Source organism: Amphiprion ocellaris, chromosome 2 (assembly GCF_022539595.1).
Source record: "Amphiprion ocellaris isolate individual 3 ecotype Okinawa chromosome 2, ASM2253959v1, whole genome shotgun sequence".
Lineage (NCBI taxonomy): Eukaryota > Metazoa > Chordata > Actinopteri > Pomacentridae > Amphiprion > Amphiprion ocellaris.
The window spans coordinates 36,280,632-36,306,539 of NC_072767.1; the positions used below are offsets into that span (position 1 = coordinate 36,280,632).

A 25,908-nucleotide genomic window follows, 5' to 3' on the forward strand; every position below is an offset into this window, starting at 1 on the left:
AATTGACAGTAGAAAAAAACTTATTTACAGCCTGGTACAAAAACAGTTCTGGTCTCTATATCTAATTTCTCTCTTTGTGTTCGTACAGTCACTGCCATGGAGGATTCATCCATTTTTTAAATACAATACAACAGTACAGTTTACAGTGGCAACAGCCCCTCTCATGCTGTATACATGATAATTCTAAATGTTAGTACAGTTGTGATAATAGTAGCATGTGTCGTTGAGAGATTTAAATATTTAAGCAAATGGTATCTCTTCTTAAATTTTCAAATTTAAATTTAATAGTATGCCAACATATTTCAAATTAACAATAATTTTAAGTTTTTCTCAATTTAACATCATATCAAGCGTCAGTATTTTTAGAAAAATACATGTAGACAGTTTAATGTGCAGACGCAAAGAGGATGCATTCAGCCACGAAGAGATATTTTTGTTCGCTAGTTATATCAACATACTAAGCAGCATCATCTACATATATTTACAACTGAACTGAAGGATAAGTTAAGCCAATGATTGGATCAGACAAGCCAGATCAGACTTAATCAGACAGTATGACTGCGGTTTAAGGGTCTGGTATGCACAGAAGCAGTAACAGAAAGGATGCTCATGCGCTGATAATCTCCTACCTCAGCTTTAGATGTCTGAACACGTTTTTTATCGTACACTATCCTTGTATTCCCGAATCCAGTGAGACTCTTCTACTGCTTCCTTGCCTTGTCCTCGGTGTAGAAGGTGAATGATGAAACTATGATGCTTCACTGAGAACAATTCCCATTTGACTCACAGCTAATCCCCTCAAGGTTCACCCTCCGTTCATCTCACTCTTTGATCTCAACCCCCTTTTCATTCCCCTGTCCCCTCCTTTTAATTAATATTGCAAATGTAGTTTGTCAACATGCAGTGACATCTGATAGGATCCCAGTTGAAAATACGGAGGAGTCTGGCATCATATGGCAGCATACTCTGTTTTTTTTTTTTTTTTTTTGCATAGTCTTTCCTGTTGGCTGAACAGGCTTAATTTGATAGCCTCGACTTAACTCTCCAAAGGAGCAGCAGTCGGACTGACGAGCTCAGCCCTTCACCGATGCAAGTTCTTGACCCGACGTTGTGCAGTGGCCCCACTGAGACTGGCAAAAAGGGCTGAAGAGGTTACTGCACACGTGTCTACGCATGTGTGTGTCTTGTGCGAGCAGCTGACAGAAAGAGAGACATGCTGGCCTGCCCTCTGTTAGATTAATGTCTCCCTTCTTCTTCTCCTCCATCTCAAGCACCACCTCCCTCCATCCCGCACGACCTTCCCTCCTCCAAGAGAGAGGCCATCCATCCATTCGTTCACCCATACATCCATCCGCCCATCTGGCTGACTGATGCACAGGAGGGGAATGAGACTGTCAAGATCCCTGAACCTCAGCAGAGTCATTCTCTCTTTCTGTCTCTCTCTTCCTCCCTCCCTCCTTTGCCATTAGGAGTGGTTGAAGGACTGATAGTAAGGACTGCATATCTCTATACTTAATATTAATGTGCGGAGACAGAGGACAAGGTCTCCCTGTAGAGAGCTTTACTTTGACATATGCTCACTGATTCTCCACGTATCCCTCTAACTCTGTATCAGTCTGTCTCCGTCTCTCTGTCACATCATTCCTCTATCAGTCTTTTTCACATCCTTGTTTCCTCTCACCTTCTCTCTCTTGCCCTTTTCTACAGCTTCACCTCTCTGATTCTCTACTTTTGCATCCATGTCTTATTTTTTTCTCTTTATCCCACTTTCATTGAACAAATTTAGAAAAATGAAGAAGGGGGATGAGCCTAAGGGTTATGAGGGTTATAAAGGGAGGCTTGTGGAATTAGCCTGGTGATAGATGAGTGTGGCTGCATCCAATATGGCTGCCATGTGGGTGGCCACTGCTTAGTGCGTCCTGCTAGTTGAGGCACTTTTGACTTACTGCTGGTTGCACATGCACATATTCAGTGATATCCAAGCTGCTGCCGAGGTGTAAATCTTCGGCTTACCATGTCAGCCGCTAAAGTTAGATGCGGAGCAGTGAGCTTCATCCCGCATCTAAACCACACTACGCTCACAATGAGACCCGCTCACAGTCACACAGAACAGAGCGAAACTGACGGCTCACGCTGCATATTTACGCAACATAAACAACAACAGATGCTGTATTATGTTTTAAAAACAAGGCTGTTCTGCTCCAGCTGCCAAAACGAATATAAAAACCTAACATGCACGGAGGATCTTTGCTGGGCTACAACGAGCAAACAGAGCCAAGCACCTTAAATCGATTTTTTGCAAAGACAGATTTTTTTTTACACGTTTCTGGAATTTAATGGGACTCTAATTCTCCATCATTAAAACAAAAAGAAGGGACAATGGCCTGTTTAGTGACCAGAGAGCCCATATACTGGCAAGGGTGAGCGTTATACGTCTTGCTCAAGGATACAGTGACAGGTATGGCCACTTGGGGAATTGAACCACGATATTACATGTCAGAGGATCCTTGAGGAAGAACATTTAAAAAGAAATCACCTGGCACTTGTGGTCACTTTCCCGTGAGCTACAAGCACCCTGAAACAGTATTCTAATAATTAATTCTGAGTTGCCCACTGAGTGCCCTCTGTTTATGACTGCTCCTATTGTCATGAATCTCTGAGATGTCAAGAGAAGCCAAGAAAAAGTCCTGTATGTTTACAGCTTTTTGTTTTTGCAAGGATTCAAGCTTTTATCAGACACTGAGGAAAATGCTTTGCAGACTAACTGACAGAGAAAAAGACACAACAGCCACAACATTAAAACCACTGACAGATGAATTGTATAACATTGATCATCTCATTAAACTGCAATGCTCTGCAGGGAAACCATTCATGTTGGTGCTGCTTTGACCACCGAAACCAGAACAAGACTTCTCCCATGGCAACGGCACCCCCCAGCAGGACAATGCACTCTCCAGCACACCAAAAAACTGCTTAGAAATAGTTTAAGGAGTATAACAAAGAGTCCAAGGTGCTAATTTGGCTTCAAAATTCCCCAGATCTCAATCTGACTGAGTATCTGTGGGATGCGGCAGAACAAGCCAGAACCACTGAGACCTCACCGGCAAAACCCAAAGGATCTGCTGCCAACGTCCTGCTGTCAGACACCACAGGAGACTCCTACAGGTCCTGTATCCATGCCCTTATGGGTCAAGGCTGATTTTGGCAGCATGAAGGGCATCTATCCAATATTAGGCAGGTGTTTTTTTTGTTGTGGCTGTTCAGGGTATAAATTTGAAAAAAAAAAGAAAAAAAATCCGTGGAGAATGATAGCAGACGGACAGTGAAGTCTGTACAGATCCCATCGGTCAGCCAGAAAAGGAGCCATGTAAGATGGAAAATGTATAATCCTGCAGCATAATATGAAACCAGCGTTGCCGCTGTTTGCATAGAGGCAGACAATGGGATAGCCATGTTCTCTCATCTACTGAGGCCTTGTTCTCAGGGTTTCAATTAGGGCCTCCTGATTTCCCCAGGGGCCCCTCCCTCTCATGGAGATGCCTCATTAACAGAGGAAACACAAATGCGCACGCACACACAGAAAATGCTGCATGCAGGAGCACACACACATGCACTCACACTCACACACACACACACACACACACACACACACACACACACACACACACACACACACACACACACACACACACACACACACACACACACAAACAAACAGGCCCACATTTGTTTCAGAGCTTACCCCTGACTTCTCATCAAAGATCTTGATCCCTCCAAAGGAAACGGTCAGAAACACCTTCTGTTTGTGTTCGCCTTTAGACCGCGCTCCTGCAGCTATGCCCTGAGGATGGAAAGACACACACAAACACCGACGTGGAGAAAACAACCATGTTAAAGGCACAGTAGAAACACACAGAAGGCGTCAAGGAAATGTCCATAAGGAGCCTCTCCTCTGCATCTAAAAGATCGTTTCCTTGTTGAATTATTCATTTTTCTATTACCTGTCAATAACTGTCAATTAAAGTCTTTCTGCTAAATCAGATGCAAACAACATGCATTGGCATTCCCTTAAAATCAGTCAGTTTACAGTGACAGAGAGAGAAATTCATTCACTTTTTCCACCTACAGTGACCTCAGTTGTCCTTATGATTGTTTGTGTGATCATGAATTGGAAAAACTTTTCCCTGAAACTCAAGTACTAAATTACAGCTGATAAATCATGCACCTGCATACACTGCCTGGTCCAACAAAGAAGTAAGACTACAATAAAGAATACATTTATGAGTAATGGCAGAAACATACATTTTAGGGGCACACACACAGTATTTTTAACTAGGAAAAAAGATTGGATTCTGATATTTGGAGTTATCTGAAGTTAATTTACACTGTTGCTCAAACATTGTATAGCTACTTTACATTACACTATGGCAACTGCAATAGTAATTATAGAATTGGGAAATCGATTCTGATGAGGAATATTGGCACTGAAAGCCCCACCCTGCAAATCTGACACGATTGGTTTCTTGGGTTTGCTATGCACGAAGCCCTAAAAGCCTAAATCTGTGTTTCTGTCATCAGTAGCTACACTGTCAAAACTCTAAGCCTTGGTGCTGACTCCTTATTGTGCTCTATATATGTTTTCTAGCATATATAAAACACCAGAGGGGCATGTCACCAGGGTCAAAAAACTTGATTTTGACAGAACAACTTCTGGCAAAATCTAATTTTTTGACCTTTAACATAGAAACATAAAAAACATTCATCAAACAACTGTCTACTGTCAAGCTAGGTTTGCTTTCTTGCTGCTTTGTTATTGTATATCTTAGAATATTGAAAGGCATTATGGAAAATGTCATCTCCCGATAACACGTGCTCTTGAGCGCACCGAACATATAATGACATACTACAACTGTATCCAAGGCTGGAAGTCCCCCTTAACATTCCCCCCTCCTCCATTTGCATAGATGAGTCACAAAAGGACAAGAAAAGAGCGGCGCGAGACCACAGTGATGAAGGAGTCGGGCGAGGAAAGGGAGGAGCTGTATGAGAGAGGAGGTGGAGAGATCAGAGAAAAAGACTTGATGGATTTCCTGTCTGAATAAATGAGGAGGAGGGGAGCTGTTTGATCAATGAGCTGTCTATCCTGTTCTCACCCTTACAGGTCTCCGCTAGATAGAGTTTTCACCACACGTAAACAAAATGTAATTTTTTTTCATTTCAATATCTCCTGCAGTATGAGTTAAAGGACAATTAATAATTAAAAGCTAGTCTTCACGCTGAGGCTCTTTCAGTATATATTTGTGGAGAAAAAAAGCTAAATCTAGGCTTTGTTTAAAGATGTGACATTTGAGCAGCATTTCTAGTGTAACAGAAACTAGAAGTTGGCTTTTCATATGCACATTGCAATCAATTATTTCCCAAAACGAGGTTGTTCATTAGGACTTTATTTATAAATGAATACAAATGGCCTATTTCTCTTCATCTTTATTCTTGCTCATCTCTCTCTCACCTATCATCCAAATTATTCCCCTCCTATATGTGATCTCCTCTCTGCTAACTGCCCCATCTGTCTACCTCTCCCTCTAATTGTTCCTGTCCTTGCAAATGAGACATTCACCCCAATCCCCTTCTCATCCATATGGCTAACCTCCCCGCTTCCTCTTTCACTGATCATTGTCGTCCCAATAAATTATATCATCCCTGTTTTTTCTCTACATCTTTCTTCCTCCACTTCTCTCCTCTGGCAATTTGCATAGAAAAACTGCAACAAACTCCTCATGGATGCACATACACACAGAGGCGCATTTATGCTGCGATGTACGAAAATGTTGAACTTTAGAATATGCATGAAGTCGAACTATTCATGGACCGAAAACTGCAATGGCGATTGATGTTCAGTGGGTTTTTATGGGTCACAAAGCTTCATGTAGCTGTTGGCGCTGACGTCCTCCAGAGTTTGTGATTTCATGCCACTAGCAAACTTTTTGTTTGTAGCGAGCTTTAACTCTCTGACCCTTAAAACCGGTCGGCAAGTTTAATAAAGTAAACACAAAAAAACATTTAAAAATATCAAAATTATACTATTTATCAGAGCTAGAAACTGTAAAAACAGAAGAAATATTTGATTTTCAACTTTCTGACAGCACTTGAACTACTCATCTGTGGAAAAAATCGCCTAGTTCTAGCTTAAAAGTGTAATATTGCATGAAAATCGTTTTATTCTACATGTTTCAGTTCTGAAAATTGAACTATTTACTGTAATAAGATCCCATAAAAAATAGAAAATTCTGCACTCCTCAACAGAACCAGGAAGAAATTACTGAGTCAACTGCAAACAGTCCTGTGACAAAAATTCAAGGACTTTTAAGCTGAACTAGGCAGAACTGCACGGTGTGTACACAATGAACCGATAACAAGTAAGTATGGAAACAAATTAAAGAGGTAAGCAGTAAAATATCTATAGTATACAGAGTCACCATTTGTTGCCAGTATCAGTAACAGATGCGGTCACTTGGAAAATGTTGTACATGTTGATTCCAGGTTTTTTCAATTTGTACAAAATAAGTATTACAATAATTCTAACTTTAGTTTTTTTTTAGGATTTATAAGTTGCACAAAAGACGTTTTTTATTCTATCTGCATCTAGCCATGCTTGTGCCGTTTCCATAGAGGCATATGTCTTTACATTGCAGTGAAAAGTCAGTGTAAGGAACAAAAACACCCCAAAACTGCTTGGAGATCAGAGAGTTAAGCAGTAAATTAAAAGAACAACTTAATTCCTAATTTGAGTTGCATCAACAGAAGAAAAAGAGGAGGAGAAAGACTTTTTTCTTACCTTGAGCTTCATCATCGAGTCCTGACAGAGTTTGTCTCCACGGGCGGCAGTAACCTCGTCCAGGCCGATGAGTTTGGCCTTGTAGCGGACGCCATCGCCCTTAAAACGCCTGATGAGAGCTGCCTCGCTGCGATCCTGCCCTGCGGACACACACATACACACTCAGTCTGCAGGCCACAGTACATCTTCAAGTCAAGGACCTCAATCTACCTCAGACCAAGTGCTATTACCTCGGGATCATCAATCACACGGACCACAAAAGACTTCAACAGTAATCTTTCTGAAAAACAACCGTGGTACAGGTCAAAGTAGGGATGTTAGCAACATCTTGTTACGCGGCTAACTCGGATCACAGACACTGAACTGTGGTATCACGTGAATGGCACAAGTCAATATACTCGCACACATGAATCGATGATGTTGAGCAGGATGAGCTGAAACTGTGGCTCGTCTCCTCTTCAGCCATTTCTCCTACAAAATAATGGTGTGACATTTCGCTCTTATCTCCCCGTCTCCTGCAGTACTCCCTCTCTGCTCACTTGCCATTGTGTACCAGATTGTCGGCATTGTGCGCATGCATTAGTGAGTGTCGGCGATGGCGCGCATGTGTTGACCTTGCTCTTGTCCAGGAAGTCTCTATGTTATCTCCTGCATTCCACTTCACACCCAGCACAGAGCAGCAGAGAGCAGCAGGAGAGTAGCTACTCATAAGGCTAAACTGGCTCTCTTTGTGCCTTGCTCTTCCATTCTGTTTCTCTATCTCTGACCTGCAGTGTGCAAACATTTCATCATCGAATTTCTGTGCAGAGAAACACTAGTGCACCTCCCTGCATTGTGTCTTTGAGTGTGTGTGTGTGAGTGAAACACTGCGAGAGTGATAGCGAGAGGGAGAGGCATAATGATAATGCAGCATATTCAGATAATATATTGAGGCATTAGTTCTGTACTCCATAACAGCGTGACTCTTGGAAGGTCATAGTCGGAGTGATGGAGAGGTCCCACTCCTCCTTTCCTCGTTCTTCTACACTCCCTCCATTCACACCAAGTCCCTACAGCATTGCAGCATAATAGATGCGAAGCCTTTAACCACAGACGAGCGCATCATGTTGTGTGGCGCTATTGACTCATTTTTGTCCAACTTTATTCTTCCACCTGCCTCAACTTTGCCTGCTTGCCCCTTAACTATACACATCTGCATCTGCATCCGCTAAATCATACGGACACAGATTTTTAGGGGTTGGAGAATCCCTTTAAAGTCACAGATTCAACCTTGGAGAACAGGCAAACTCCAAAGATGGTCGACCTGTAGATTTAGCTTATGAGGTAACATTGCTAACCTCTGCACCATTGTCCAACCCTTCAGCTCTCCAGCTAACCAACTTCAATCAAATTGTAAAACTACACGTCACAAGGGCAAATTGTAACACTACAATAGTTGAAAACAGTTGCCTATCGTACAGCAATATGTACTTCACTTAATAAGACGGTTGTTTGATAAAATGTTTAATAGCTCCATTTAAATGCATTTGATGTAAACTGTCATGAAAAAAACAAAACAAAAACTCAACCTCCAGGCGGGCTCCCTCTCATGAACAGCCTGTCACAGCTTGATAATGGAGCCCTGTGGCTGCATGCAGGTCTTCCGAGGAGCGCTAGACCTCCACTGGTGGAATCTGCAACCAGCAGGGAGCAACATTTGCCCTTGTATGTGCAAACAAGATCCGTCACTTCAGCACGTTCCATTCATGTCTATGTAAGCAGCCCTGCAATGCATTCTGGTAGCACTTGGTAAGATTTCGAGAGGCAGAGTTGTTATGTTTACCACTCCTAATTTGCACAAAGTTGACGTCACAGCTACCTTGTGCAAATGAAAGGGTCTGGCTGCCACTCTACATCGCTTGAAACTCCCGAAAAACTTTTAAATGTAGAGGTTTTGATCGGAAACGAAGAACGATTTAGCAGATGCATGCCTCAAATGTTTCTCGAAACACATTTTGGTGAACTGTTTTTGTAATATAGATGAAAGTTTCCAAATGAGCCACCATGTTTGTCTGGTCTGAAATGTAGGAGCAGACAGCCCATGATTTAAACGTTCGCCCAATAAGGTGCAGACAGTGTTTGCACAGTTGTTGCAGGATGCAGTCTGTGTAAGAGTCTTGTTGTAGAGCACCTTTTAATCCTCTATAGAGACGGTGCCTAGTTGTACACCTACCAAGCATGCAAATGTTGCTGCTCCTGTGGACACATACCATTAGATGGGCTTTCCACAACTTTGTCCCAGACCACCTCCACCTATTTGAAGCACTGACCACAGAACAGTTCCGAGGATCTTCAGGATTTCTGTCATGATGCACATGGAGGCAAGTGCGGGGTCCTAGTTCAGTAATTCAGCCACATATGTATAAACCAGACAGTGATTCTGAAGAAGAGAAACGACACATAAAGCCCCACCCTGCAAGTTGACAGGATTGGTTCCTTGGGTTTGTTACATTTGAAACCCTGGAAGTCTCAATCTGTGTTTTTGAGACTAACATGCGTACACTGCAGTTTCAAGGTGGAAGCCACTGTACTGACTGCTTATTTCACCCATTACGTGTTTTCTAGCATATAAAAATCACCATATAGAAATGTTAACAAGGTTAAAAAAAGGTCTTTCCCGGAGGGGGTCTTTAAAGAGATTTAAGGCTGGAAAAGGCCTCATTATCACAGAATACAGCCAGATTCTCATGGTGGGTTAGTCCTTGTGATAATAGCCCTCGCTGTAAAAACCCTCAAATAGCAAATTTTCTGAGTCCAAGGCTGCCAGAGATCATGTTTGCGAATATTCATTTGTCTGAGAATTCTTGTCCCGCGTGAAGGAAAGATGGGCACATGCATCACTTTATTTTCCATTGATTAAAAAAATAACACCCACACAGAGAGAGAGGCACACAAATATGGTGTGGATGAATTCATGCCTCTGAATCATTGAACAAACACACAATCAGTCTTACTCGGAGTAAATCACGACTGTCTGCCTCAAAGTCCTGGGAGACAAAGGAGCTGAAGAATATCTGTCCTTATTTTAGAGAGAGTAAGAGCGAACAGCTTTCTATTGTGTCGCGTCTCAGTTGGGCTGAGATGAGAGTGAATGATTAAACCACCAGAGGACTGTTCTGTGCAACGATTAAACGTACGTCTGAAGACATTTAAATATTGCCTTCATTAAAATTGAAACAGTCGCGTGAAACGTGTGTATTGACGAATGCGCATAAACATTCACCAATATGTGCATTCTCATACATTTGCACAAAGCAAACATAACAGAGTCTCTTGTAAAAACATCAGAGCGCTGATGCTCAAGAACTCCAGAATACCTTTAAAGTTGTACTTGTAAATGCAGAATCATCACAAACAGCATTTCAACGTGTGTGTGTCTGTCTGTCTGTGGGGGGGTTAATAAAAAGAAAAAAAACTTATGCTTATGCATCCTAACCTTATCCAAAGTAAAGTGCGTATGTCATTTGTCAGGCTGAATATTCTTGAAATTTGTAAAGTATGAAAACATCTACAACATTTCCATATCATGGTATGCCTGTAAAATTCACCAAATCTTGGGTATGAATCCAAAAAAAACTGTAATATAAATGACTTATCAAAGGAGAAAAAGGTGGCAGCTTGAGTATTTCTCAGTCATATCACGAAGTAAATTTAATGAAGGGCTGGAACAAGCTGATAATTTAGTCAGTGGAGAGTGACATGATTCAAAGTTAAAGCTATTTTAGGAAGACAAAAGAGGACACAATGTATAATACAAGCACAGGAGGCACAATGAAAAAAAAGCAAATTATTCTACAACGTTTTTCTGCTACTTGGTACAAAAAGAAAACTCTCACAGTTCTCATTTTCCATGAATAATCTACAAAAGAAATCTGTCTGACAGAACATAATTTACACCGAATCAAGGACTCTTGAATAGACCAATTCGCTATTTTTCACTTTATTCACAAGACAGGGAGTTTGTTGACATGCAGGCTCCACATGTGCACAGAGAAATGAGTCAGGAATAGGAGAGACACATTGAGAAGAAAGATATGTTTGCAGAAACAGACACAGCATCACTTGTATGGAAATATTTCAACTACAGAGCAGATGATGTTGACGAAAAACAGGTGCTCCGTCGGCAGTGTCTTTCAGTTGTTGGCACAATTCAAGGCAACATAACTGTTTTTTGTTGGGGTTTTTTTTGCTCTCGATTCAATCAGTCATTTCATATTTAGTATCTGCTAGTACTCAAAACCACTTTCTTTGATAATACAACGGTTGGCATGCACAGAGCATTAAGGAAGTTTAGCTAGTAAAGGAGTACCATGACTAGACGTTTATGTGGCTTCTTGACCACAGGCCAGCAAATGAGCATTAAATGAAACTGCTATTCATTAAAGTAGTAATTTTACATCCCAGTGGAACATCTTACAGCTGTTTTATCCACAATTCTTCATGTTAACAGATGTATATTTAAAATCCCTAATCTGCAGCCCCAATTTCAGCAGTAGGATCATTACATTCCTATAAATGACTAATATGTTTGACCATTTAAATCACCACCATAAAGTTATTCAAGTCGTCTTGTGAAAATGTCTTCATTTTTCATGTAGCAATATGGCAAAAAGTCGCACACGCTAATATTTTGTTGGATTGCCTTGAGCTTTGAGTATGGCATATATTCACTGTGGCATTATTTTTGATAAGCTTCTGCAATGTCACAGCATTTATTTCTGTCCAGAGTTGGATTAATTTCCTGCCAAGATCTTGTACTGATGGGAGAATTAGATCACTGCGCAAAGTCTTCTCCAGCACATCATGCTCCCTGATCCACTCATTCACAATGTGAGCCCCATGAATCCTGGCATCGTCATCTCAGAACATGTCCATATCATCAGGGAAGAATAACTCCACTGATGGAAAGACCTGGTCATTCAGTATCTTCAGGTAGTCAGCTGACCTCATTCTTTGAGAACATAACATTGCTGAACCTGACCAACCCCAGATCATAACCATAACCCCCACAGGCTGGTAGACACTAGCCATGATGAGTTCATCACTTCATCAGCCTCTCTTCTTACCCTGATGCGTCCATCACTTTGGAACAGGGTAAATCTGGACTCATCAGATCATATGACATTTTTCCATTGTTCCAGAGTCCAATCTTTATACTCCATAGCAAGTTGAAGCCTTTTTTTCAGATTAGGCTCATTGATCAGTGGTTTTTTTAGGGTTACACAGCTGTTTAGTCCCAATTCCATAAGTTCCCTTTGCATTGCGTATGTGGAAATGCTCTTACTTTCACTATTAAACATACCTGTGAGTTCTACTGTTGATTTCTTATGATACGATTTCACCGAATGTTTAAGTGATTTTTGATCAAGATTATCCAAGAGTTTGTTCTGACCACATTTCTTCTTCACCACTGTCCTTCCAGGTTTTAATAATGTGTTGGACGGTTCTTAACCTGATTTTAGTATTTCAAAAATCTCCTTAGCTGTTTTCTTTGCTTGATGCAGGCCAATAATTTGACCCTTCTGAAACAGATTAACATCTTTTCCATGACCACAGGATATGTCTTCCCACATGGTTGTTTAGAAAAGAGAAGCTATTCACTGCATCAGCTAGGGTTAAATAAGTTGTTGCAGCTGAAACATATTCATCAGTGCAGTAACTATTCAATGAAAGGCTCTTACCTATTTGCTTAGTTAAATCCAGGTGGTGACTATTTTATTTTTTGGACAGGCAGTGCATATATATTGCAGAAAATCAAAAATCTCAGCATCAGTTTTTGTTCCAATATCGTGCAGTCCTAGTTAGGAATTTAAATCATTCTTTGATGAAATACTTTTATTACATAAATATAACAACTATACTCATTTAATAGTAAAACAAAGAAACCTAATTTTGGCTATATTGCAAATCTCTTATGAAAACTGTGCACAGATCCCATTTTGCTTGTTTATTTTACTGAAAATATACAACTTGATTATTTTCCTGTACACAGTCTGCACCATGCAGGACTTCATTCATCTGTGTGTGTGTGTGTGTGTGTGTGTGTGTGTGTGCGTGCGTGTGTGTGTGTGTTTGCATCTACATGAGTGTTAAATAACACTGGATGTGTCCAGCTGCTTTTGTCTCACTGGAACAGCGGTTTTCATTTGAGCTTGACATTTAAGACCTGCTCGCTCCATCTGCATCCATCACCATTACTGCTGCTATACTTAGCACACGGGAGGGAGAGAGACGGAGGGAGAGAGACAGAGGGAGAGAAAGGCCAAGAGGGGGAGAAAGAAAGAAAAAGGTAGTAAAGGTCCAGGGTTAGTCCTCCTGCTGAGAGGTTTATATTATTACCTTTTGGGAGCATGTTCCATGAAAGACCTCCCTGTGAGTGAGTGAGTGAGTGAGTGAGTGAGTGAGTGAGTGAGTGAGTGAATAAGTGTGTGTGTGTGTGTGTGTGTGTGTGTGTGTGTGTGTGTGTATGTGCGTCAGCAGGGAAAGCGTTCAGTCTGCTGTAATTAAATGTCTGCTATTGCTGTGACCCCGCAGAGCTTCAAACACAACTAATGAAAGAATCTTCCGTTTCATCTGTCATGGCTTCTCCACAGACACGCACAATGACACACACAGGCTTTACGACACTCACACAGAAACCAAAGCGTGTACGAACACGTTTACACACATCCCACCTCCCGAACCAACAACTCTAATGAAAGAATCTGGTGGAACATCAATCACGGCTGCTTCACAGGTCAACACACACATACGTCCACTTTCATACACAAATACAACATTTCACCACATCTGCAAAGCCAGCTACAGAGTTGTAGTATCTGGAATTCTGCTGTTTATGCTACGGTAAAGCCTCACCCTACAGAGTGTGTGTGAGTGTGTGATAGTACTTGGTATGCATGGTTGGTTTATAACTGTCTGAAGCAACAAGCAGAGAGGGAGGGAAGGACATAAAGCGGAGAGCAAAGGATGGAAAAGAGGGATAGAACGTGATGGATGGATGAATGAGCGGAGCCTCCACTGGATAAATGTCACTCAGGATTAGAGCGTTATGACAGGCAGAACCCCCCTGACTCACTCACACACACACACACACACACACACACACACACACACACACACACACACACACACACACACACACACACACAGTTCCACAGGCGATAGATGGCAGGTGACTGCTGGTACAGTACGTCGGGTCCTTCGGGGGAAGCCCCTAGCATCGCCCCTGGCAACTGTAACTTCCTGCCTCCTGTGTGCCCCCTCCATCACTCCCCTCCAACCCTTCTGTGACTCTACATGATCCTGCTCCTTCAGATGGGTTACACATAGATTACATACAGACTGAAATCAGAGTTGTTTTATTTCTCCCCTGTTTTCTCTTCCTCCTTCTTTGTAGCAAAATCGGGTGACAGCTTATTACAACTTATTCTTGTAGTTTTGGCTGTCACTTCTTTCACTTGTGATGGCATTGTAGTCAGTAGCTGAGATCGAGGAACAAGGCAGAAAAGCTTCAATGAACGTTGACAGGGAAGGATAAGAGCAGTCAGACACAACAAACCAACAGTTTAGTCCGATTATCAACAGTTTATCCCTTTACAACTCAAAGGACTACACTCAAAGTCGTTATTTTTATCCTTCATGTGATACACAAACTGAGCGTATAGCATAGAAGGTAAAAGTTTAACAAGAAAATCTATAAATTGTACATTGGAGCTGCAAATATTTTCACTGTCAATGAATCAGTTGTTTATTTTTTTGGTTAATTGATCTGTTTGGTCTAAATAAAATGTCACAACATGGTGAGAAATGTCCATCAAAAGGGTTCACAACCCAAATATAGTCAGTTTGTTGTACATAAAAGAGTAAAGAAACTAGAAAATATTCAAATATAGAAGGTTGGAATCAGAGAATTTCAACTTTTTTCTTGTATTACTCAAAGTGTTACTCAATAATTATTGAAGATAGTTAGAATTGAATAGTTGACAGCTCATCCATTAATCAACCATTGCAACTCAACTGATGACTTCATGGACGATATTAATTTATGACATATGTGAAATATGACAATCTTTTCAGCAGGATCATTAAGCAAGTACCTATCAATACCTATAGGAACAACAGTGCTTGGTCCTGTCAGCTTCCATGGTGAAATTGACATTATTGGTGGGGATGTTTGTCTTCTCAGTCAGTGATAAGACCCGCACAGCAGTTTGAATGAGTTCAGAAGTACTTTGCCTGGTCTAAGTACTTTTTTCTCCCCCAAAAACGATTCTGAAAGAGATTCTACAGGGACGGTTCTTGCAGTCAGAACATGCACAGAGGTTCAGGCTGCCCTAAAGAGACAGGAATGTTCCTGCAGTGGAAAAAAGCTCTACAGTGATGTTTCCTTTCTGTAAAGATGTTCTGCATCATCCGGTGACTGTGCTCTCTGACAGGGAGTCTCCAGTGATCAATACAGATTATTCAGCCAATCTTGTAGAGTGGAATGTCAACAATTGTCAAGTTGGAAGCGATACAAACTTTCAGAATAAAATCAGAGCATAAATAAGATGCAGTAATTTCAGAGTTGAATGGGCAGGATTTGCATTCAGGCAGTCACATGCAAAGCTAATCATATGATAACCAAACCTGTGGGAACAACTGTCATACAATCTCTTGGCCAGATCCTCCTCCTTTAGCTCAAACCACACAGTTCGGGTAATAATTTCACTGTTTGCTTTCAGTCCCATTTTCTTTTCAGCCGATCTGTTGGTTTGTTTAAAACCTGTCTGATGGTCTGACATCTGGCGTTTCTTACTCTGTCAAACATCCTTTCAGCGATGTTGAGGCATTCCCAGATCAGAGCAGGTGACTTCATGAATTATAACTGAATGAAAGAGAAAACTACAGAAATAGCATGCAGGTTGTATTGAAATGACTTTTCCTTTTAATCACATCCAGTCCTACTAAAACTAACAATTTCCTACGCTCAGGGACTTCCACAATCCAGCATATGACAGTTATTATTTTACCAGCCCTTTTCATTTAGATGTGTTAGACCTATTTGCTCGTACAGTCACTTTACAACATGTCCATGTTTCAGATGACCTACAGCTGCATTCAAGTTGTCCTCAATGGAGCTTTATTCTCCATTCAAAAGCACGTTGATCATCCACGCTGAAGACTGAAGCCATGTGTTAAGGTTTTAAAGTATAAGGCCAACAAGGCAGAACAGTCTAGTTCATTAATTTCATTAGACATAAGAGACTTAGGCCATTAGTTTGAGGTAACTGAGTAAGCGAGAGATGTAGCTGCTCTCTATAGCAAAGAAAAGTGAACTCATACGGCCTTGCTTTGATTTCTAATTTGTGACACAAACTTGTTGGCATCATGTCTAATATTCCTCAGCAATTATGTTAATGGAACAAACGCTGATCCCGCTATCAATAGCAGCGCATATCTGGACTCATCCATTTGCTTTCAGCAGGCCGGTATTGTTTGCGGAGGCTGCTAAAGTGTGGAGCTTGTTTCACTGTGCTCGAGATGAAGAAGCACCCAGAGGCTCTTAACTGCAGCTGGGATGGTTCCCAACAAACACTCAACAGCACATGAGGGAACCCGCCAGTTACTCTCCAATTAATCCTGCTTCTAAACCCTGCTGCTGAATGTGTGTGTGAGTCGATATGTGTGGTGTTTTCTTTACCTATCAGAGACTTGTTCAGATGAAGCTCTCACTCAGACTCTTTTAAAAACACACAAAGTGGCACGTGCCAAGAAAACAACAAGTTTCCCCCTTCAGCTCCATGCTTAATTCTGGCAGAGTGATTTGGCACGCAAAAGCTCACACTTGACTGAGGATACACATAGACACATATGCGCACGTTACTAAAACATAACCGCCGCTGCCAAAGTGAAAACACCAGGTGTGAAATGAGGTGATAAAGTTCTGTGGCTACTCATCAAATAAATGAGCAGTGTGGCTTTGACTGATGTGCATTTTTCTGTCCTATTTGCAGCATGACTGCCATTGAGGTGACAGAATGAAGACGCTCTTTCTTTTTGTACTGTAATATGCGAGGTTCACACAAAAATGTATTTTGTTCGGATGCATGCTCTGCTTGTGGATCTTGATTGGATTTATCTGCATAATCACTGCAACAAACTGTAACTGAGGGTCACCTGTTGAGCGTGACAAAAAACCATGAAAGGAGGCTTCAGAGCGAGTAAACTACGACTTCAGGGAAATCTAAAGCAACTACCTTAGTGGAGGTTTTCTCCCCCTCTCTCATATCAATGTTTTTTCTCTCTCCATGTCTATTTCATTCCCTCTTTTCCCCAAACTCCACCTCCCGGCCACCCGCTGCTCTGGCCTAGATGTGGGGCCGGAGACCTGAGCTACCTGTGCAGGAAAGTGTGTGTCTGTGCACGCATGTGTGTCCTGAGGCATCCAGCGATTCTCTCTTGCAGAAAACACAGAACAAATTAGAGCTGAAAAATACGTCAGGGACAGACGCAGCACACTGGCCATTATCGTCCCACATGCACTCACACACTCAGAAACACCCACACCCTTTGTCAAGGTCACTTTGGAAAAGCAGACAGAAAACTTCAAACTTGATTGTACAGTGAGAGTTGAGGAAGACAGACAAGACAGATGCTTCTTGGGTTCAATAACTTATTTTATAGCGTTTGACAGCATTGGCATTTATGTTATTTTAAAGACTTTACGTTTAAACGCAATATTCTAAGCAGACAAGTAGATTTTGTGTTTGAAGATAGTTCGTTTCTTCTATTCCTACTTTTCCCTGTACAGTTCAGTGTCATTATGTAAAGGTGTACTGCACAGATCTGCCATGTTTCTCCTACTGTCCTTTCGATAGTGCTTGATGATATGGAATCGAAGTTCTTCAAGAAGTTCTCAGGCTAACCAGGAAATGCCACAGGAGAATGATTGTTCTTGCATTACTTATCAGCATAGTCTGCTTTAACTTCAATGCACTTGATCAAGTATCAAGCTTCGCTATCCCTTCGCAGAAAAAGGTCACACACATGAGGAGCCTCGAGAAGCTCTTCCACAGCGCGCATGACTTCATCAATGCTCTGAAAATGGCATAAATGCGATGTTACTTTAGGAAATATAGAAATCTGACAGTGCAACTCGGGTGACTGAGATTTATGGAGCAATAGTTCAAAGACACATGTGACGGGTGGACGAATGCATTGTCCTGGAGCAACATGACAGCAGCTCTAAGCTTTTCTCTCCTTTTTTCTTTAATTGCTTCAAACAATTTAGTTTTTGTGGACAGTGATATAGGGCTTTATAGTATACAGTCATGCCCCAAAACGGGAGTTATGCCCTTTGCTTCTGAGGGAGACCAACAACCTTTTGAAATTCTCTCGTAGTTGTGGAGATAACACGTTAGGTAACATGACCTTGTGCAATGCCCGCTGTCAGAATGGGACATCATCACGTGACATCATACATTTTCTTTTAAATTTGCCTAGCAACAAAATGACATAAGCTCCACCCACTTCCTGCTGAGCACCCCATAAATGGCCACCATTGTTCCAAACTACTTGAAACTCTACAGTGCACTTCCTCGTGTCCCCAGCAATATACCCACCAAGTTTAAAGCTGATCAGATGACCAGTAGTCACGATATATGAAGAACACACACACACACACACACACACATACACATATATTCAGATATTTCTGGATGTACAAGAGACAATGTTTGTAAAAAATAAATAAATAAAAGGGGGTCTTTACAGACATTCTAAGATCATACTGTACCAAATGAGGATATTTTCTGGAGACGGAGCAGGAAAACAACACAAAACTGAGTTCCATATGACACAGTTTGACAGAATTTGTATAGTATTTAGTGGGGTTTCATTTGTAACAGCACTGCATTGGGATGCAAAGTCACTCAAACATTAGGCCAAAATATGATTATTTTGACTCTTAAGTCATTTTAATTAGACTTTATTCAGATTTTCCTTAGATTTATTAGTATTTCTTTGGGTGGTAATAATCTTGAATGGTACAGCACTTCAAAAGGTTATTCATCAAAGGCCAGTTTATACAAATAATTGTTTTGTTGACTAGAAAATTCTTTTGTAAAACCCAGACAAACCGTGATGTTATTTTCTAGCTGCATCTCTCAGATCTGCCACATAATTATGAGTTGTAAAAGAACTATTGTCTTTGATTTGCCCACACTCGCCATGAGGTCTGCATGGATTTCATGCTTGTTATTTATTTTTCAGGCATTGATCTTTGCATCCAGCCACAATGTACGCATCCCTGACTTAGCTAAATATATTTTTTATGCTCACATATTGTTAGGCAGTTAAGTAGAACTTCAGGAAATGCTTGCAGCCATAAAAAAAAAACTCTGATCCCCAAAACCTGCTGGCAGGTTTTCAAGGCTTGGTATGTTTATAAAAGAAAACAGAAATAAAAAAATGAAAAATCTAAATTCCACCATTTATCAGAGCAAGAAACTGTAAAAACAGTCCTTTTGCAACTTCCAGTTTTGCAAGGAAAATTAACCACATCTACATTTAAAATAAGAAATTTGATTAAAATCACTTTATTCTACATGTGTAGATCATTTACTTGAACCAGATTCTGTAAAAGACAAAAAAAATCTGCTCTTCTTGGTATAACTGTGAAGTCATCAGTTATCAATTCATTTGCAACCAACAGTCACGTGACAAATATTCAGAAATTAAAAATGTAAGGAGTATAGTACTGACAGTACAAAAATTCAGTATTTTTTCCAGAGATGGTAACAACTGTGGACATTTGAAAAATGTTGTACATGTTGGTTTCAGAGTTGTGTCTATTTTGGAAGGCAAATAATCAAAGAAATCCATTTATTTGACATTTTACTTTTGTTAAAATGCACAAAAGCCACTTAAAAACTTTCTACAGAGGTGCAGAATTCTATATTGCAGTGAAAAATGAGTCCACAGCAAATAAAAATGTGACAGGAGCAAAAAAAAGTGCCCAGAAACTGTTTGGGGTTCAGAGGGTTAATGCACCACAAAGAGCACAACAGCAGAGCTCCCTCCTCTGTGCCTGCATACTGTACACTGCATACTGTTTCCACAGAACATGCTCAAAAAAAGCACTCAGCTGATGCTAGCAAAATGAAACATAATGCGCCGTATGTGCACACCTTGTTGATTAAGAAAAAAAGTCTAAATGGAACTCTGAGGTGAAAGACATGTGGTCATCCGAGTCCTGCTTTCATCTGAGGAAATGAATTTCACCTTACAAACATACACACACAAACATGTTCTATAGGAGAATACGGTGATTTAATCTTCTCTCTAGCCTTTCACTGCATCACATCCTTTATATTCTCTCCATTTAATAAGAACCCAACAATAGCTCTGCTAGTATGGGGCCAGCTCTCTTTCTAGCCCTCATCTCTCTTACCCCAGCATCCGTCTTTCTCTGCCTCGGAAGTAAAGCTCGTTTCTCATACTAGCTTTAATTACAAGGTAATTGGTCTCAGGAACGAAGGGGAACGTAGCCCGCGAGTGTGCATGAAACTGCATCTATGTGCACGTGTTGGGTTTGTCGGTGAGCTGTGTGTTTTCCGGGCTCTGACAGGGTATCAGAGAGTGGTCCATGTAAACAAGCTGCTAGCATCCTGTCATGCCCCACTGATGCAGCTACCCCATGGCCTCCGCTACCGGATGCCCCTAAGATGCCACTCACACCAGCTCGAATCCACCTTTGCATAAATGTTCATACGCTGCAGGAAAAGAAGAAGCAGCAGCTCTCCAATGCCCCAACACTGTGAACCTCCACCAAATACCTCCAATGTCATCAAAAGCAGCAGAAAAAGCACCACACACTTTGTCCTTGTCATTCCTCTCCTCAACTAAATACACACTCACACACACTCACACACACACACACCCTGTTTAGTCTGTGCAAACACGAAAAGACACATCTGACTGAAAAGTGTCAAAACTATTTGTTTCCTAAATCCCACAGTCTGTGTGAACAGGAGGTGAGCTTATGTGTGTTCGTCTGCGATTGCGCGTTTGTCTGTTCCGCTGTTGAACACTACGTCTTTCAAAGCATTAGGAAACACAGGTAACTCCTCAAAACACAGCAGTCCTCCTTTCATGCCAAGGCGAGTGTGCCAGAACAAAGCCTTCTCTCATGTCTGTCATCTCTGCCAAAATACAGAATCACTTGAAATTGTTGTCCTTCCCTTCTCAATCTTCCTGTGTCTCATCTTGCGTAATGAACCCTCTGCCTCCATTCACTCAGCCAGGGTCCTGGAAGAGAGGGATGGAGCAGAGGAGGACTGGCGAACATCATACAGCATGAAAAGGAAAAAAGGAAGCTCTGCCATCTGCCAGTGTCTCTCCATGTCTCTCACTCTCTTATCTCCTGTCTGTGTACGCACTATCATCACTTCCACATCTTTCCACAGTCAACTTAAATTAAATCGCTTGTCTTCTGTGTTTAAAGCTGCTTTGTAAATTGCATGTTGAGTACTTTTTTTTTTAAACAAAGAAAGGAATGAATTTGTTGAATATTTTTTCAGGCTTCTGCCTTCATTATTAGACAGTTACAGTGTAGAACTGAGCTCAAGACCATGCAGTTAGACGGTGCGTGTCTTAATCACAAAGCCACCAGGAGGTCCCATATTTAATACTGTTTTATCTGATGATGTGCATACACCTGTCAGAATGCTGTAGTATGTGTGCATGTAAGAAGGAAAATTCTTGCAAGCTGACACTATTCAATCTGCAGTTTCAATCCTAATGTTGCACACATTTTCACAGCACTTCCAGAGTACACAAAACACTATGATAATAATGTATGTCTCCACTCGTGTCACAGAAATATTAGGAGAATGCTGTGTCAATTCTTTATTTTTGGTGCCATTGAATATTTACGAATGAAGATGGCGAAATCAGACAATGTAATTAGAAACTATTCAAAATCATGTGGAAAACATAATGGAAATATTGCATATATGTTGATTTCATGTAGTGATCTGGGAAACATTACAGACCTGATGTTTCCTCTTCCATGACTTGACATTTAGGTCACACAAACTGCTGTGATCAATCTGTTTTTCTGGTCTTTTTATGTGCAAATTAAAAAAAAAACAAAAAAACTGAATGAAAACACAGTGACACAAACAGAAAAAACTACAAAGGTACTTTCTACAATCGTGGACACACACCGACTCTAGTGTTGCATTGTGATTTGCTAAATTAAATCCTAAACAAACACCTATTGAAGTGAAATTGTGCTGCGTTTATACTTTAGCAAGCTAATTAGCCTCTGGAAAACTTCAGTCAGGACATATACAAAATTTAATGGATATTAGACTTTTAAATCACTACAAATATGCTGTGTTATACTGTCTTACAATGGTGCAGAAGGTAAGTAAGCAGCAGATGTTTGTCAGTCGGACACACTGGACCACCTGTTTGACATCTCACAAGAATTTTCCTCTCTTTCTTCCAATAACAAACAAAATGACAATCTTATAAATCTAGGAATCTCTGTATGTCTGTCTGTTTTTTATACATCTCAACAACTGTTCATCTGATCAGCTTTAAACTTGGCTGGTGCATCACTGGGGGCCCGAGGAAGTGCAGCAGGAGGTTTGAAGCAAATCAGGTAAAAGAGGGCAGGTTTATGGTCTTTTGGGGGTCCTCAGCTTGTATGTCATGTGACAATAAATGTAAAACACACTTGGACACTGGGTTTTGACTTTAAAAAAAGTGATTTCATCTATTTGGAAATTGAAGCTGTTCAGTGAAGGTTTATTAGAAGGAAGGTTACTCATCGTGACACAGTGTGTGTATCCTTGAGGTTTATAATGCGTTCACTCACAAGTCGATTTTTATCTTTTTTTCCCCCACCTGTATTTAGTTGCTTGTAACTTTCTTCCCCATCTTTGTTGGCATGATGCCATGTATCTTGGCACATTATTATCATCCTGCAGATTAGTCAAACATGAAACTATTGGCAGGAATGTGCATTACCTGGGTGTGTATGTGTTTTCATGACCTTGCACAAGACAAACAACACAGGGATGCACTGCATTCATGAAAAAACTTCACAACACTCGAGGTCAAAAACTCCACAGCGTAACTTTAAGCTACCTGCATTCAATACAACAAAATGGAATGGTTGAAGTATACTTTCCCGAGAAGACAAAAAAAATGCAGACTACAGATTTTGCTATACCTCAAAGTATGGCACTTATGTGTCTTCTATCAGCACTACAAACCGACCGTGTGTTGTGAGGAAGCTGAAATAGAAAACAGCAGTCTGTCAACCTCTAACAAATGAGAAATGCCCTTTAAGCGCACAGTCCTTCAACCAGCACAGCAGGGTGAGAGTATCGGCCTCTATTAAAGCCAGTGTGTGACATTGGGACGTTTTCTTTTTGTGCAAATTATGAGCAGGGAGCAAACTGTTGCTATGGAGACTGTAGTTAGTGATGCGGTGGGCAAAGCCACACCAACTAGTGTAGAGGAGAGGACTAAGCTGAACATACTGAGAAGATCACAGAGTACACAAGCCACTGCAGCCACACACACACACACACACACACACACACACACACACACACACACACACACACACACACACACACACACACACACACACACACACACACACACACACACACACACACACACACACACACACACACACACACACACACACACACACACACACACACAGTCCAAGTCTGGGGAAAAGCAAATAAAAGGCTTTTACTGATATATATTTTCTCTTTGAGGCAGGCGTTTTGAATGCTAATTCAGTGTGGTCACATTTGAAAGCTTCGATGAAGCTTTTTGAACACTCAGGAATCGGGGCAGAAGAGCGTGTCATTGGAGCCGCTGCACAGAAAGAGGATGTGGGTTTGCTGAGAGAGAGAATTAGATACCTACCTGGGAATGGGACCGATTGCATCTCCCCACCCTTATCTCCCCTCCATAGTTATTATAGTGCTGGAAAGGAGGGGAAAAAGTGGATGGATAAAAAGATGATGAGAGCACAGAGTGGTGAAAAGGTAGACAACAGGATGGACAGATAGATCACAAATATTCCAGGAATAAACTGATGGCAGAGAATGGCATAGGAGAGCAGGAGAGAACTGAAAGGTGGCACTTATCTCTAAACATAGTTTCAGTGCTGGAAAAGCCACGTTTGGAAAGTGTGTGTCACTATCTGCTACTGAGTGTCGCTTTTGTCTTCCATCCCCACAGTATCCACTATTGCCCTCCACTGACAACCACAACAGCAGACAGCCAATTCAATTTAATCTCTGTCTGATTGGAGGGAACAGATCTGATTACCTCTCATAGAAGGCACACAAACACACACACGCACACACACACACAGACGCACACACACACACACACACACACACACACACACACACACACACACACACAGACACACAAAATGCTGTTGTTTGTGCTCTAAGATTCCCCAGGGAAAGATATCACAGTAAATGGCTGCAGTGATTGTGCCAGATAGACTGGATGTGTGCATAATATCCACACGAAGAAGATAATGTGTTTGCTAATCGCACACCAGAGATGAGCAAACACACACCCACACACGTCCACACACACACACACACAAACACAAAGGCTAACAGCTGCACAGCTATAACCCTTAACCACTCTTTTCATGCCGCTGGCTGCCAGCTACACTGTAGAAAACACCCTCCCACACATCCTCAGCAAACATATAAATAAATAAATGAAACCCATTGTGGGTGAGGCGTGATTTTTCAGAGCTCTGATGACAGTTGACTGCATGTGTTGACAGAAGCGGAAGTTATTAGAACTTGTAATCATATTCAGTGTCACATCGCGAAAGACAGACAGTCATCAGTGAGCGTTTTATCCCAACGCCTAACGATGCTATGGATGCGATACTGGAAATAGAAAAGACAAAAACTTCATCATCTGTTGGCCACAGTGGGACATAAATCCCCCAAATAAAGTGCTGCTATGTTTACATGTCAGGGTTTAGAAATCAGCGGTATTCATATGATCCAAATGATTGCTGGTTACCTGCCAAAGTGGATGCTTTGGGTAGACAATTTACCAACATTTGGCGAGCCTCAAATATTCATTCACAGACCCGATAATGTCCGTACAGATTGAAACAACAATACGGGCATGATGCCAACCTCACTGAGATAAGCACAGTTTATTCACCAAGAGGGATTTCACTATTTTGAATTCTTTTATTTAGTTTTGTCACAATGGAGTCACTATAGAAGCTGAACTTCAAGCTGTAAGTAAATGCAGACAATTCGCTTTAGAACTGTTTCACAAGTGAGCTAAATTAGAGCACTGTAAAATGAAGACAACTGCACTATCTCTCAGCCAGCTAGTTAACAAACCAATCTTAGTACCCAGCTTTGACTAGAAACTACAGATCCTCTGGAGGGTAAAGCAGAAGCGGGAGCATACGTTCAGTCACCACTCTGTAACAGCTTAAGTGTAATGTGTAATTATATTAATTACACTACATTTAACAAACTGCAGTGTTGTTGAAATGGTGCGTTGTAATGTCAGGATGATTTTGCTCACACGGTGAAAGTGGGAAATGCGATTCAAAGGCTCCCCAGAGTAAGGCATCCATGGTTCATCATACTTCATTAGCAAGGTGGGCGCTGAGATGTAAAAGTTTTAAGTGGAGACAAAACTGTCTGCAGCTGCTGGGCTCTTCCCAAATGTCAAGTTGGCTCGCTGTTCTAATTTCACATTCACATAAAAGTGTTTGTACTGGCAGACAGTCAACTTCATGTTTTATTGATAATGAAGAATATCAAAATGCATGTCTTTTAAAAAAAAACAAAAAACGGTTATACTAATTAACAAACATCCACTCCAGGCGTCTCGCTGGAGTCTCGCTCATTCCCTTAACGTCAAGGTTGCAATCGGTAGAGTGAAATAAACAGCCATGCATAAACGAGTAGAAGAGGTTGGAGGAGGGAGAGCGAAAGGAAATCAGAGAGGGA

General features: G+C 41.2%; 1 protein-coding gene across 14 annotated transcripts in view; it reads right to left on the minus strand.

Moving 5' to 3' along the window:
• The window catches only part of dab1a (DAB adaptor protein 1a), a 229,809-nt gene that overhangs the window by 31,159 nt on the left and 172,742 nt on the right, over positions 1 to 25,908 (minus strand). For all 14 annotated transcript variants that reach the window (XM_035955514.2, XM_055015355.1, XM_023286399.3 and 11 more), the window contains 2 exons: positions 6,836 to 6,975; positions 3,743 to 3,841 (listed from right to left, as the gene is read on the minus strand). In XM_035955514.2, coding sequence (XP_035811407.1) covers positions 3,743 to 3,841; positions 6,836 to 6,975 — 239 coding nt within the window. The remainder of the gene's footprint in view (positions 1 to 3,742; positions 3,842 to 6,835; positions 6,976 to 25,908) is intronic.